Source organism: Pyrus communis, chromosome 14 (genome assembly GCF_963583255.1).
Source record: "Pyrus communis chromosome 14, drPyrComm1.1, whole genome shotgun sequence".
Classification (NCBI taxonomy): domain Eukaryota; kingdom Viridiplantae; phylum Streptophyta; class Magnoliopsida; order Rosales; family Rosaceae; genus Pyrus; species Pyrus communis.
Window position 1 is genome coordinate 16745583 of NC_084816.1, and position 16186 is coordinate 16761768.

At 38.6% G+C, this 16186-nt stretch overlaps 3 protein-coding genes across 3 annotated transcripts; 2 read left to right on the top strand and 1 right to left on the bottom strand.

Annotated features, from left to right (window-relative positions):
• Positions 1 to 6123: 6123 nt before the first annotated feature.
• On the top strand, positions 6124 to 8415 carry LOC137716180 (zinc transporter 11-like). The gene is made up of 3 exons (XM_068455589.1): positions 6124 to 6664; positions 7455 to 7495; positions 7625 to 8415. The coding sequence occupies exons 1-3, from the start codon at positions 6184 to 6186 to the stop codon at positions 8132 to 8134; spliced, it is 1032 nt and encodes a 343-aa protein (XP_068311690.1). The 5' UTR covers positions 6124 to 6183; the 3' UTR covers positions 8135 to 8415.
• Positions 8416 to 10139: 1724 nt separating this feature from the next.
• Positions 10140 to 11127, top strand: LOC137714468 (zinc transporter 11-like). The gene is made up of 2 exons (XM_068453676.1): positions 10140 to 10239; positions 10856 to 11127. Exons 1-2 carry the CDS (start codon positions 10140 to 10142, stop codon positions 11125 to 11127), a joined length of 372 nt encoding a protein of 123 aa, XP_068309777.1.
• A 127-nt stretch (positions 11128 to 11254) lies between these two features.
• On the bottom strand, positions 11255 to 14816 carry LOC137715344 (uncharacterized). The gene is made up of 6 exons (XM_068454636.1): positions 14436 to 14816; positions 13314 to 13656; positions 12279 to 12363; positions 12053 to 12139; positions 11702 to 11944; positions 11255 to 11615 (listed from the first exon to the last, which is right to left on the bottom strand). Exons 1-6 carry the CDS (start codon positions 14597 to 14599, stop codon positions 11539 to 11541), a joined length of 999 nt encoding a protein of 332 aa, XP_068310737.1. The 5' UTR covers positions 14600 to 14816; the 3' UTR covers positions 11255 to 11538.
• Between the last annotated feature and the right edge of the window lie 1370 nt (positions 14817 to 16186).

Here is a 16186-nt window from a genome sequence, read left to right on the forward strand (position 1 = left end):
AGTGAAAGTGTTCCACTACACATTGTGCGAGTGAAGTTTAGAGTGATAGAAAATGTGTGTTATACTTTCTTGTATTCATCAAGCCTTGTCTTTGGCTTGGTAAGACTACTCTTGTTGTACTCATCATTTTCATATAGTGAAGATTGATTGTTGTTCCATGGACGTAGGCATAAATTGCCGAACCACGTAAATTCTTGGTGTCCATTTTCTACTTTACTTTGTGCATTCTCTATCTTGTAGTACCGACATTCCTAACATCCACCTCTCCCTTGCTTACTCCTCCTCTCTTCTCTCCTCCTCCCCTGCTTCACCGTCACGCCTTAGCCCACAACGGCCACCACGACGACGATGAAACTGAACCCGACACCAATGGCAGCGAAACCCTGCATGACTTCCATTCAGGCCTCTAATACTAGTCAAGATTTGGTGCCTCATCATAATATTTTTTGGGATGTTCGTACCGGGGTTTCGCCTTATTTCTTCAAGTGGAATGAAGGGTTCTTGGTTTTGGGTATCCAGTTTGCTGGGGGTGTGTTTTTGGGGATGCACTTTTTGAGTGATTCCAATGAGACTTTCAAGGACTTGACCCAAGAAGAATACCCTTTTGTGTTTATGTTGGCTTGTGGGGCCTTCTTGCTTACAATGCTTGCTGATTGTGTCATTTCCCATGTGTTCCTCAAGAACAAGAGTGTTGTGTCTGCTGCTGATCTTCAGGTTCAGGGTAAATGCTTTTGGTCTTCTAGATTTTGTTCTCTTTGCTTGCTGAGTGAGTGAAATTCCTTGAACGGGAAATGATAAACACACACGCTTTTTAGGCTCTCACACACTTCTTTTTAATCATTTCCGTTCATTTTGTTTGATTTACTCAATCCACTAACAACAACAATAACAACAAAGCCTTTTCTCACTAAGTGGGGTTGGCTATATGAATCCTAGAAAGCCATTGGGCTCGGTTCCGTGTCATGTCTTCCGTTAGATCCAACTGCTCTTAAGTCTTTTCTTAGAGTCTCTTTCAAAGTCTTCTTAAGTCTTCCTTTACCCCTTCGGCCCTAAAACTCTGTCCCGTAATCGCATTTTCTAACTGGAGCGTCACTAGGCCTTTGTTTGATTTACTCAATCCGATAGCTAAAAATAAAGAAATTTATAGGTTTGTGTGAGTAGCTAAAAAGGTGTGTGAAAATCACATTCCCACCAGTTTCCGTTTGATTTATTCGATTCGACGACCAGAAATATAAAAATATAAAGGACTAAAAGTGTGTTGAAAATCACTATCCTTGAATAAACAACTATTTGGTGTTGGATTTTTGTTTAGGGCATGAATAAACAACTATTTGAACTCCGACCTTTTCACGCTTAACAAAGTGGAGACGGGGGTGCCACTAAACGAACTGTATGTGTGTTTTTGCTGAGAATTGTGATTGCGACCATAATTTATGAAGCAAAACTAGCCTTGAGGTTGGTTGTAAAACTCGGACAATCAAGTGATAGTTTATTTTTCACTGCAGGTGTTCGGGCATGAATTTCGCTAGAAAGGGTCCCTGGCTCGAGCACACAGCTCCCCGAGGAGTTGGCATTTTGGTTGTTTGTTGGCTTCCTACTTGTCAGAATGCTGCAAGAGGAGGACATAATTAGTTATGAAAGGTGCATTTGTGGGGCCTTAGGTGTAGGCCTTGAGGCTCACAATTAAAACTAACTGAGTGCGAAGGCATGCCACTACCATCTTTGTATGACAGACGTGGAACAAGTGTATTTAAGCCGATTACTTGCATCCGAAGTTATTATGACTTCTTGTTATCAAAGGATTGTCATCGATGGGTTAAGTCCACATTAATTCTTCTATACATGTGCCTTCTAACAACAACAATTTCCACACATTAATTCCCACACTTGATAATATTTTGGTTTCGACATCATCTGGAGGCTCCATTTCACACCATACATATCATGTCTCTATAACTCAACAGTCCTTGCCACTTGTCACCATTTCTCCTATAATTCCCTCTTCACATTCTCTTCAAAGTCCATTTGTTTCTCAACTACAATCACAACCACAGTCCATTACTGCTGGTAACAGTTTTTCATTTACACTCCCTGTGGATTCCATACATAGTCCTAAGGATTATGTGAGCTCATCATTTAGTCCTGAGAATCTGTAAGTGGTTCTTCCTTTTGCTCCCATTAGTTTGCATCCTATGCAAACTAGAAGCAAAAGTGGTATTATCAAAAGAAAGGCATTACTTACTACTTTGGCTGAATCTAGTGAAATGGATTTGTCAATTATTAAACCTACATCTTATAAAAATGCTCTTAAGGTTCCAATTTGTACAAGGCTATGCAAGAGGAAATATATGCTTTTCATTCTCAAGGGACTTAGTCTTTAGTATCATTACCATCTCAGAAGAACCTTTAGGTTGCAAGTGTGTTTTTAAACTCAAAAGGAACTCTGATGGCTCAATTGCAAGACATAAGGCTCGTTTGGTTGCAAAAGGTTTTAGTTAAGAACCTGGTTTAGACTTTGGTGAGACCTTTAGCCCTGTGGTCAAGCCAACAACAATGAGATTAGTTTTGTCCTTTGTTGCTCATTTTGGCTTGCCTCTTAGGCAATTAGATATGAAGAATGCCTTTTTACATGGTTTTTTTGCAAGAGGAGGTTTATATGTCACAGCCTTCGGGGTTTGAAGATTCTAATCATCCACATCTTGCTTGTAAACTTCATAAGTCTCTCTATAGCTTGAAACAGGTCCCTTGAGCGTGGAATGAATAGTTCACTGCATTTCTTCTAAAACTTGGGTTCAAATCAACATATTCTGATTCTTCTCTATTCATACATACAATTGGCAGTGATGTTGTGATTCTATTATTATATGTTGATGATATTATTATTATTGGAAGTTCAATGACTGTGATTCAACATGTTATATGTTCTCTTACTTCTGAGTTTGACCTAAGGATCTTGGGGATTTGCATTATTTCCTTGGCATACAAATCACTAGAACAACTTCTAGATTGTTTCTCTGACAGTCCAAGTATATTCAAGACTTGTTGCAGAAAACAAAAATGCTTGAATCCGCCTTATGACACTCCTTGCTTACCTTATAATAGACTTTTGAAGGATGATGGCATTCCATACAACAATCCTACTACCCATCGAAGTATTGTGTGTGCCTTATAATACCTTACATTCACTCGTCCAGATATCTCATTTTTTGTGCACCAAGTTTGCCAATTTATGTAGAATCCTATGGTGTCTCATTTTACTGTAGTGAAAAGAATATTAAGGTATTTGAAAGGCACATTGCAGCTTGGACTTACTTATCCCAAGAGTGATCTGACCATAAGTGCTTTTAGTGATGCTAATTAGGCACGCAATCCGAATGATCGAAGGTCAACCACTGGATTGGTGGTGTTTCTTGATTCAAATCCTATCTCTTGTTCTTCCAAGAAATAGCAAACTTTCTCTCGTTCCTCCACAGAGGCTGAGTATAGGGCTATGTCGACTACATCTGCTGAGATTGATGGGATATTACAACTTCTTGCATTTCTGTAGGTTAAAATACCTTATCATCCTGTTCTCTTTTGTGACAACTTGCTTGCTATAGCATTATCTTTTAAGCATGTCTAGCATCAAAAGATAAAACATATCGAGGTGGGTGTTCACTTTGTTAGGGAGAGGATTGCAAAGAAGCAACTTGGAGTTTAGTTTGTGTCTTCTCAAGAACAATTTGCAGATATCTTCACTAAGGGTCTCAGTGCACATTTATTTCAAACTCATTGTAACAATCTCATGCTTGGGTTATCCAAACATGAGATTGCGGGGGGATGTTAGAGTATAATAATGGTAGATCAATGGTAGATATAGTGCCACTTGTCAACTTAATGTAGGAGTAGTTAGTTACGATTGTTGGTAAAGTGGTTATGATGTATGGCTTTACTATAAATAACAGTTGTGATGCAATAACTTCTTAGTTAAGTAATACTAATACAATTTACAGAAACCTTTCATTTTTCTCTCCAAGCTCTCTCTTTCTCTCTCTAAATTTCATCATTTCTTGATTAATGACTGATGCTTAACAATAAATGGGGTTTGTGGAATATTCTTCAAGAAAACCAAAAAATTAAAAATAAATAATTCATGGCAAATCTACAACCCCACACAAATTAAAGAAAGCGATTGCGTACGTTTACTCTGAGTCAAGTCGTCGATGGATGTTTGAAAACCAAAATCCACCACCCATTTTCTCTTCTTCTATGTCATCAAATATTCTATAGTCCTCCGAAATATAGGTATTTATTAATCGTTAAATTTTAATTTTTTTACGTTCTAACTAAAAACTTTTAAAAAGTTAGGAGTATCCGACAATTTAGAGAACCATAATAAATCCTGTCAATATCATACAACTGTATAGTAAATTGTAGTACCAATCCTATTTCCATATTAAACTCTGAACGGGACTTGGCTGCTGAAAAATCAGCAGCAGCTTCTGCTGTTGATCAATCATAGCTGGACATGTGTCCAAGTGATTGATTTTTTAATCACAACTTAAACACGTCCAGAGAATGTTATTATTTAGATTTTTAAGCATTCGAAAATATAGATTTGTAAGTAGCAAGCCAATGGATTGATAGATGTGATTTTGGTTTTGTTTAGATTTTTGCTATCATATGTTAATAGTTCAGGATAGAGAGCAGTGTTCTAATGATCTCCAAGAATGTTTTTATAGCTTATGTGGCTTGGCAATCATCTGGATGATGATCATCTTACATAAAAATATATAAAATTGTATGTGTATTGATACAGTTATAAACAGATCGCTTTGCGGTTTATATATACAAGCAATATTTGGGGAAGAGGATCGAACTCAGTACCTCAGGTGCAGGAGTAAACATCCTTAACCACTTAAGACAAGTCACTCGGGCTTTCCAGGTCAAGCAGCGTATCCTAATGCCATTGAACTACAGCCAAATGCCATCGTCTTGTGTATTTTATTTCTTCTGTTTGATTCGCACAAGATTCACTTCTCAGAATCTTTCGCATCATGCAGATTCATTTGTTAGAATCTTTAGATTCATTACTAGGATTCTGTCCAAAAAACAAGCTGTATAATAACACCCTGAACCCTTCAATTTTTTTCATGCACCACTGCAGAAAGGCTTGCTACAATCTGCTCAATCTCTCTCCCCTCCTCTGCCTCATCCTGAGCCAACAGTGCCCAAGACGACGATGAAAGCAACAAGAATGACAACGTTCACATCCTTTCCTCTAAGATTCTGATACTGTTAAAGATCTGGTGCTTGATTTTGGTGTTTGTTTGGACATTTGTAGCCCATATGTCGCCCTACTTCTTTAAAATAACGAGAGTTCTTGGTTCTTGGCACGTAGTGTGCCCCGGGGGTGTATTTTTCGGAACAGTTCTCGTGCACTTTCTGAACGATTCAAACAAGACTTTCCACTGAGCAAGCCTTTTGGATCAATAATTTCACCAAATGTCTAAGGGTTCTTGATTCATTGAAAGGCCACCGAAAATATATTGCGACAAGAAGATTTCAACTTAGATCTCTGTAATAGGCGGATTAGTAGGGAACCTAGCACTATATGAAGGTTGTCCCTGCACTCACGACATTCAGTCTCTTCGTGTGCTAAAACCTTTCATTTTTCTCTCCATGCTCTCTCTTTCTCTCTCTAAATTTCATCATTTCTTGATTAATGACTGATGCTTAACAATAAATGGGGTTTGTGGAATATTCTTCAAGAAAACCAAAAAATTAAAAATAAATAATACATGGCAAATCTACAACCCCACACAAAATACAGAAAACGATTGCGTACATTTACTCCAAGTCAAGTTGCCGATGGATGTTTGAAAACCAAAATCCACCACCCATTTTCTCTTCTTCTATGTCACCAAATATTCTAATAGTCCTCCGAAATATAGCCGTTAAATCTTTATTTTTTTACGTTCTAACTAAAAACTTGGCGTTTAAAAAGTTGGAAGTATCCGACAATTCAGATAACCATATTAAATCCTGTCAATATCATACAACTGTATTGTGAATTGTAGTACCAATCCTATTCCCATGTTAAAGTCTCTGTTTTTCTTCCCCCCAAAAAGTACGTAGTACAACCAAACCCGTTAAAACCCATGCCCCTCTCTCCCTCCTCTCCAAACCTACAAGTCAACAACGATGGCTCCACCTATCCCTCGCTTACTCCTCCTCTCTTCTCTCCTCCTCCTCTGCCTCACCATCCCCGCCTTAGCCCACAGCGGCCACCATGAAGACGATGAAACCGAACCCGACACCAACGACAGCGAAACCCCGCATAACCTCCGTTCGAGGCCTCTAATACTGGTCAAGATTTGGTGCCTCATCATAATATTTTTTGGGACGTTCTTACCTGGAGTTTCGCCTTATTTCTTCAAGTGGAATGAAGGGTTTTTGGTTTTGGGTATCCAGTTTGCTGGGGGTGTGTTTTTGGGTACGGCTATGATGCACTTTCTGAGTGATTCCAATGAGACTTTCAAGGACTTGACCCAAGAAGAATACCCTTTTGCGTTTATGTTGGCTTGTGGGGGCTTCTTGCTTACAATGCTTGCTGATTGTGTTATTTCCTACGTGTTTCTCAAGAACAAGAGTGTTGTGTCTGCTGCTGATCTTCAGGTTCAGAGTAAGTGCTTTTGGTCTTCTAGATTTTGTTCTCTTTGCTTGCTGAGTGAGTGAAATTCCTTGAACGGGAAATGACAAAGACACACGCTTTTTAGCCTCACGCACTTCTTTTTAATCATTTTCATTCATTCTGTTTGATTTACTCAATCCAACAACAACAACAATAACAACAAAGCATTTTCTCACTAAGTGGGGTCGGCTATATAAATCCTAGAACACCATTGCACTCGGTTCTGTGTCACGTCTTCTGTTGGATCCAAGTACTCTAAGTCTTTTCTTAGAGTCTCTTCCAAAGTCTTTCTAGGTCTTCCTCTACCCCTTTGGTCCTGAAACTCTGTCATGTAACCGTATCTTCTAACTGGAGCGTCAGTAGGTCTTTATATGATTTACACAATCCGATAGCTAAAAATAAAGAAATTTACAGGTTTGTGTGAGTAGCTTAAATGGTGTGCAAAAATCACATTCCTACCTGTTTCCATTTGATTTATTCGGTTCGATGACCAGAAATATAAAAATATAAGGGGACTAAAAGTGTGTTGAAAATCACTGTCCTTGAATAAACAACTGTTTGGTGTTGGATTTTTGTTTCTTTAGTAACAATTGTCATCTATGAGATTTGAACTCCGATCTTTTCAAACTTTAACAAAGTGGAGACGGGGGTGCCACTAAACGAACTGTATGTGTGTTTTTGCTGAGAATTGTGATTGCGACCATAATTTATTAAGCAAAACTAGGTTTGAGGTTGACTGTAAACCTAGGACAATCAAGTGATAGTTTATTTTTCACTGCAGGTAATACTGAGCAGGGAAGGGGTGGTCAATATGGCACTCAGGTAAGATATATACTTGCTAAATTCATAATCTTCTGGTTGTAATCGTATCAGGATTTCCATACGTATTGGGGGATTACTCGGTGGTGGTTCTGACACTGACTCGAAACTTATTTTTGATTGACCTGACAGGGCCATAACCAAAACGTGGTGGTTGCAAGCGCTACTTCACTTGGGGACAGCATCTTGTTGATAGTAGCCTTGTGTTTCCACTCCGTGTTTGAGGGCATTGCAATTGGAGTCGCTGAGACTAAAGCCGATGCTTGGAAAGCCTTATGGACAATTTCTCTTCACAAGGTATTTGCTGCCATTGCCATGGGCATTGCTCTCCTTCGAATGATGCCTAACCGTCCCTTCTTGTCATGCGCTGCCTTTGCTTTTGCATTTGCTATTTCAAGTCCTATTGGTGTGGCAATTGGAATCCTAATAGACGCAACAACCCAAGGAGCTGTGGCTGATTGGATATTCGCAATTTCAATGGCTCTAGCATGTGGAGTGTTCATCTACATAGCAATAAACCATTTATTGGCAAAGGGTTATGCACCCAACAAAGCAGTTTCAGTCGACAAACCCCAGTACAAGTTTCTGGCAGTTTTGTTGGGTATTGGGGTAATAGCTGTTGTGATGATTTGGGACACTTGAAGTCGTTGTTCGAGCACGATTTGTTTGTGGAAGATTGCGTTTGGAAGTATAGATTTGTAAGTTGCAAGGCAATCGATTGGTAGATGTGATTTTGGTTTTATTTAGATTTTTGCTATCATATGTTATTAGTTCAGGATAGAAAGCAGTGTTGTAATGATCTCCAAGAATGTTTTTATTGCTTATGTGGCTTGGCAATCATCTGGATGATGATCATCTTACATAAAAATACATAAAATTGTATGCGTATCGATACAGATATAAACAGGATTGCTTTGCGGTTTATATATACAAGCAATATTTGGGGAAGAGGATCGAACTCAGTACCTCGGGTGCAGGAGTAAACATCCTTAACCACTTTAGACAAGTCCCTCAGGCTGTCCAGGTCAAGCAGCGTATCCTAATGCCATTGAACTACAGCCAAATGCCATCATCTTGTGTATTTTATTTCTTCTGTTTGATTCACACAAGATTCACTGCTCTAATCTCTAACATCATGTCTACCTCTGAATAGGCGTGGAGGTTGCACCTTTGTAATAGTACCATGATCAAAGGGATATAGCATTTCCGGCTTTTGGTGTTGCTGCGGAAGCTGTTAACAGGGCCGGCCTTAAGAAATTGGGGGCCCTAGCCGAGCCTTGAAATGGGGGCCCTAAAGTTCTTTGACACTCGACTCGTTGTATATTTATATGTATAAGAAAATGTTTCGCTAAATATGTGAAAAAGCTCATTTCTACATAAAAAATCATTAGAATTCATATCCAAAGAAGAAAGGTATGCAAATATTACTTAAATATTACACGTCTTGCGTTTTTAGACGCAAATGTAGTAAGTAAGTTTACATAATCTAACTTTTCAACCAATTCTTTTTCTATTGACAAAATAGCTAACCCATTTAATCTTTCTTGTGACATAATTGATCGAAGATACGATTTGATCAACTTTAATTTTGAGAAACTTCTTTCAGTAGAGGCAACTGTAACTGGTATAGTTAACAAAATACGATAAGCAACCCATGCATTCGAGAAACAACCATCCATTTGTCTTATATATTTCAGCACTTCCATTGCCCGATTTATTTCCTTCAGCAAAGTTTCTCTCAAGATTATTAGCTCTATAAATAAGTCATTTCTATCAATATCAGAATGCTTACCATGTTTCAGAAATCCTTCAAGATTAATACAAAAACTCTTCAAGCTATCATTATCTACATCTTTTAACTTCTTTAAATTAATTAACTAATACAAAAACCATATTTATATATATTATATATATACACATACTTAAGAAATATTTTGGGCCTTCCGGCCCTTCCCAAGGCCAAAAGCTACACAGCAAGTTCCAAATTTTTTTTTTTTTTTATAATTTCATATTGAGATATTTTACTCAAACTACAAAATTATATATATATATATATATATATATATATATATATGTATATATAATTGTTATTGGTATTCCAAAATTCTAGTGGAGTACGTTCCAAACTTTTTATATTTGGAAAAAAAAAATATACTTGTAAAAAGTGTAGGACGAGATTTTTAAAGTGTTAATAACACTTATATATATATATATATAAAATAAAAAAATTTGGGGGCCCCCCGAAGTGGGGGCCTTAGGCGCCCGCCTACTCGGGCTACTCCCAGGACCGGCACTCGGCCCAATGAACTTGACTTCTTTGCTTTCTTTTCTGGTTTATTTGCAAGTATTGTCTTCATTCACTTCTTGATGCATGTCAATAACTATGATCCTATTCTATGTTATTATATGCTTTCAATCCAAACCTTAAACTTTTTATCATGCACCACTATAACATGGCTTGCTACAATCTTCTCAAGCTCTCTTTCTCTTCCTCTTCCTCACCCTCTCCACATTGGCCTACAGCAGCCATGACGATGATCAAAGTGAAACCAACAAGAACAATGGCATTCGCAGCCTTCGCACCAACCCCCTAATACTCGTAAGGATTTCATGCACAGTTTTCTTTTTGGGGACATTTTCAGCTGGAATGTCGCCCTACTTCTTAAAGTGGAATGAGGGGTTTCTGGTTCTAGGCACACAGTTTGCTGGTGGTATATTTCTGGGAACAGCTCTCATGCACTTTCAGAGTGATTCAAACAAAACTTTCTGTGGTTTTGTATGTGTATACTAAGCAGGACAGTGACCCTCAAGTTCAATGATTCCGGACCGTCCCTCCTTATCATGCCCGGCATATGGGTTTCTGCTTTCATTTCTAGTCCGACTGGTATCGGAGTTGGGCACAACTCAAGATAGAAGGCGGAATGGACCTCCGCCATTTCAATAGGTCTGTCATGTGGTATGTTCATATACGTATCTGTGGAGGATAAAATCCGGTTTCAACTCATGGGGCAATACCAATCACCCAAAGATGGTGTTGTGCAAGATAAACTGTGAGGAAGGCTTATAAGGAGTATACAGACGCATGTGTCTAGATAACTGCCTCCACTACGGAAGACCATTGAGGAAGTGGGAAAGGAAGACATGACATGGTACTTGTTCCCAAAGCATGAAGTTATATTACGGAGGACCACTAAGGAAGTGGGAGAGGAAGAAAGGTCGTGGTACTTGTTCGCTAAGAATGAAATCCTATAAATATGGAGAGGAGCCAAATAGCCGGGAAAAAAAAGAAAGAAAGGAGTCTCGGAGAGAAACCAGAGAACAAAAATTAATTGACTGACTTGAATGTCGGAGTATCTTTTGCAGGTACCCCACCCGCACAAGCTACGGAGGAAGATAGTTCGGGGACGCCTCTTACAAGGGATTTGGCGAATGTGAGCGTGAGGATTTCAGTCAACGAATTTGTGGAGGTATTTCTTCTCGTAAGAAATTTTGCTCCAACAGCATCCATAAACCATCTGCTATCAAGGGGTTACACAGCTCACAAGGCAATCTCTGTTGACACACCCCATTCCAAGTTTCTGGCTGTGCTGTTTGGAATTGTAGTAGTATCGGTTGTCACGATCTGGGACACTTGATATAATCGTGCCAAGTTAGGAGCTTGTCGTTCAAGTAGTTAACTGCATTTACCCTGTACTCGATGTCTATTTGATTGTATCCTCAATATCGCTTGTAAAATTGTAAAAATAAAAATAATGCTAAATATTGATAATCTTGTTCACCTTGATTCATGACTAAATTCAGGGACCAAACTGTGTACTTTAAAAGGTTCCCACAAAAGCACAGTTTCAGAATGGAAAGACATAATTTCAGAAAGGAGAAACTCCCTACGGTTGTGAAACTTCTCCTTCAACACCTGCTTTAACTGATTTCAAGCAGGTGGTATTGCTGTCAAGAACTCCATCATCGTATAGTTAAGAACTGTCTCGTTTAAGCCACTTAAATTTGCCCATGTGCAAACAATACGTCAGACAAGTCATCCCCAGGACTCAAAGTTCTCCATGGTAAACTCTCCCAAGGCAAGCTGTTACAATTAAAGGCCCTGCCAAATCCCCCAAAAGACAGCCTGCGAAAAAAGAAAGAAAAATTACATGTACACTTACAGATGATTCACTTACTAATGGATACACCCCGATTAGGTAATTCACTTACCAATCCACTGGCCAGATGAAGGGCGGATAAGGGAGGCACCAATACCGGCCCCAATGGAAGCAAAAACTAGTGATGCACCACACCTGATGGTAGTAACTGTAACCTTCTTCCCAAGAATCTTAACTTGTTCTGCCGTATCGATGTCATCAACTTCTTCTCTAGACTTTATTGTACAAGAAATATATCGGTAGACATCAATGCCAACTTGGATGAGCCATGACGCTGCCACACCTAGAAAGTGCCCTGAGTAAACATGGACAGCACAGTGAGAATGAAAGCTCAATCAACCAACAACAGTGACCATGCCATTTTTTCTTGCATATGTGACAGAATACATGAATAGAATATTACCTCTGAAAGTTGTTTTGCTAACACTACAGAAGAAAACTAAAGTAGGCAATCTTCTTCCAGCTTTCCGCATGGCAGACTTAGGAACATCTGTAGATTTTGTTTGTCGGTCGCGTATTTGAAGAAGCAAAACATATAACTAATTAATCAATCATATTTACACGCTTGTTTTTTGAACTTAATCTTCTCAAATAAAAGTAGATTTGGGATTATTGTGGAAAGAAATTACCTTTGAGAAGTTTCCATGCCATTCTCTCTGATACATAATGGACACAAATTCGTTCCAGAATCCGTCTAGTGGTTACAACAGAAGTCTGCAATGGATGCAAAACGTAACTCAATTGGAAGATGCAAAACTTTGTTGAGTTCAACAATAGAAGTGCAAAATTTTGTATGCTGTTTAATTAAGTGGTTATATTTGGGAAAGAGAAAACCCTAGAACTGCTTCAGGTGAAAGCTGTATTGTGTGTTGTGGGGGGTGGCAGGGAGAGAGAGAAGAAATTTCCTGTGCTAAAATGTAAATAAAGAAGAAAAAAATTGAAAGGTGAATGCAAAGAGGTAAATCAACTGGTTGCTGATTCAACAACTAATGAACATTTCCATCACATTTCAGAAATAACTTGTTTCGTGATCAAATTGATTTTCAAAATAAACATGATTAGTGGTACACACTTGCATCTGGTCTATAAACCAGCAGAACTATACATGTCGACGAACAAGACTTAAACATCCGAGCACCTAATTCTGTTTAAATTTATCCACCTTTAAAGATCCATAGAATTCAAATAACTGTCAAGCTACTTATGATGTACAAGCAGCGCATACTGATTTAAAAGTATAAAAAAAAAGAATGAAAATAAGCACTAACTGTTAACGTGGAATCCTCCTTCAAAGATCCATCAATTGCTAATAACTGTTATGGATACTTATGATGCTTTAGTGCATACGGTTTTAAAAGTATCATAATTTCAGCAAGGCGTTCCTCAAAATTAATGCTATCTTCACCGGATAAAATTTCCAATAAGGTATCTTCATTCTACAATGAGTCCTTCACAGAGGGTTGAGTCAAACTATCTGAGGCATATTATGTCTGGTGTTATGACCAACAAAGTATAAAAAATAATCATTACGGTTTTTAATTCCGAAAACCACTGTTCAGAGACACCATGGAACCAATGGAAATAATTTAAAGACGACGTGTATGGATGGAACTTCTTAAACTAAATTCAAAACAGAAACAAGAATGTAGGAAAAAACAACTGACCTCACGAATAATCTGCACTACTGATTTTTTTAGAGGAACAACATAATCTATAGGTTGCTTTTCTTCAGTGTCCGGCAGGAAGTCATCATCATCCTCTTCCAAGTTTGTACGAGGCTCCAAAAGAGGTAAAAAGAACATTAAAAATGACCTCAAGGTTGTCATAGTTAGAGTCCTCAATTCAAAAGCTGAGAATAGAGGCTTTAACTCAATTTTGTATTCCTTGGTACTGTAATTATGAGAGTCACTCTGAAAGATTCGTTGAGATGAACTTCGTATATTAGAAACATAATCTTCAGACCATGCTGTTCCAGCATCACAATGGGCAACCGGCACCCTGAAATTACTGTTGCATACTAAAAAGTTAGTACACAGTCAAACTTCAGCCGACAACAATCCTCAAAGTACTAATGAAATAACATTGACATGGGAAAGTAAGAAAAGGAAAGTATAATATGAGCTGTTGATTTTAAATTTATGCAGCAAGCTCAAGAAAGGATATGAGGGCAGAATCAACTGAAAACAAAAACCAATGGCGCAAAAGTTTTAGCGTCCTGATATCAACATTTTGTACTACCTACACCAGAAGAACAATCCCGAATATATTTCTCCAGCTTCAACCATATAAAATACCAGTAATGAACTGTACCCCAGAAGGTTATTAATCAAACACAACCAACCATAATCACAGAGGGCAACTCTACAGATTCGAAAAGTTTAGAACTTCCCCGCATTGTTCGATTGAAAAATTAGCCGACTGAACCTTTATCCGCACTCAAACTTGTTCACATCCTATAGTTTGTCATCAATCAATGTGAAACCGACCCGAAATCAAGTTTCAGGGTATGATCAAATCCCCAGACTCACCATACAATAACCACCATGAATACTAATGGCGAAATAAGAAAAAAAATTGAGATCACTGATTTCCGATTCTCAAATACAAATGCACCAACGAGCTATAACACTTACCCAAATCGTATCTAAATTTCATATCAAAGAATTCAAATCGGAATAGCATTATACAATACAAAATCTCCTCCATATCATCGAAACCGAATTCATCATAACAAAAACACACACAGATATGTAAAAGAAAACACAATTGAGAGAGAGAGAGAGTACCCGAATAATGCCTTATAAGCATAAGGAGCACCGGCGGCGACAGACGCAGCAGCGGCAGAAGCGGCGGCTTTGGCCGAAAAATACCCAGCAGAGTGTAATGCTTGGACTGTACTGGGACTTGGTTTTTTCCGCAACAGATCTAGGATTATTGCTATTCCCGCCATTGTTACGCCCTCCAAAGCAAAAACCAATCCGACACCACCAACACCCTCAAACCGAAACTACGAAAATTAAACAAAATAAAACACGCCTTTTATACCTTCTCACTCAAATTTTCCCGGAAAATTGACTGGATTATATGTCGCATGATTAAGAAACCCAAAAGATGGGATTTTATATACAGTGCTTGGGGCGGAGAGAGAGAGAGAGAGAGAGGGCGTGTCGTTTGAGTCCTTGTACATGTTAGGCCTTGTGTTTTGTGTTATGTTCGTATAATACTTGTTATCTTAAAAGGTTGTGTCATGTTACATCTGTTATCTTAACGGGTCTTTAATAAGTTAGGTCACTTTGCCCAATAGGTAAAATGACCCAACCCGTTCAGAAAAAAATTTTCTTCTTAAATTTGCACATACCACATTGCCACATAAATATTATTTCAAAGCATAAAATCACATTTGTTGTTAGGCCATCTCCAACTGAGGGCTGGCTAGAGGGCTCATTTTAACCTTCTAGCTCTCCAAGAAATTAATATTTTAATGAACAGTACCAGGCCATATTTGCCTCCGTCTCCAACTAAGGGCCAAAGGGCCATATGACTTGTTTTAGCCCTGTCACAAAAAACCATCTCCAACCAAGGGCCAAACATAATTTATTATTTAAAAACTACAACTTAAATTCAAATCCAACGGCTAAATGACATCAGCATGATGTCAGATAGCGGTTGGTAGCTGACATCATGCTGACGTTAGCTAGCCGTTGGATTTGAATTTTTCTTTTGCTATAAATAGGGTGGATATTGGGTTATAATTCACACAACTTTGAATTCAATCTATTTCAATTCAATCTCTTTCAATTCAAGTTTGCAATGAATTCCAACTTTGTATCCTCTTCGGATTCCAACTGGGGGTCCTTATCCAATTCCAAATTGGAAGCAAAATGGGCGCAAATGAGACGAGAAGATAAGGAGTCTGATGAAGAAGTTCAAGTAAGGCGTAACAAACAAAACAAAGCAGCAACCATAGCTACGGCCATGGTGTGTCAGCCAACTGAGGAACAACCTCAATGAGGTGACTCTATTGCTGGTCGTTCTTACAAACCACGAAACAGAGCGATGTCGCATGCCAATGTGATGAATAACTACTTCAACCCCAACTCGGTGTACACATAAGGATTTCAAATTTTGTTTCCGGATAAAGCGCTATGTCTTCGAACGTTTACTTCGTGATGTCCAGCAGGTCAATCTATACTTTCGACAGAAGCGGGATGAGTAGGTCGCCCTGGTTTCTCGCCTCATCAGAAGGTTACTGTTGCACTCCGAATGATAGCCTATGGCTCCCCAGCTGATTCGATGGATGAAACCCATGGTATGTTTGAGTCTACATGCCTTGATACTTTTGAACAATTCTGTGACACAATTGTTCAGGTTTACAAAGACGAGTACCTCTGCGAGCCAAATCAAGAATATCTGAATCGGCTCATTCGCAAAGCGAAAGATCGTGGGTTTCCGGGCATGATAGGGTCATTAGACAGCATGCATTAAGATTGGAAGAACTGTCCCACCGGATGGCAATGAGGCTTTAGCGGAAGGTCGA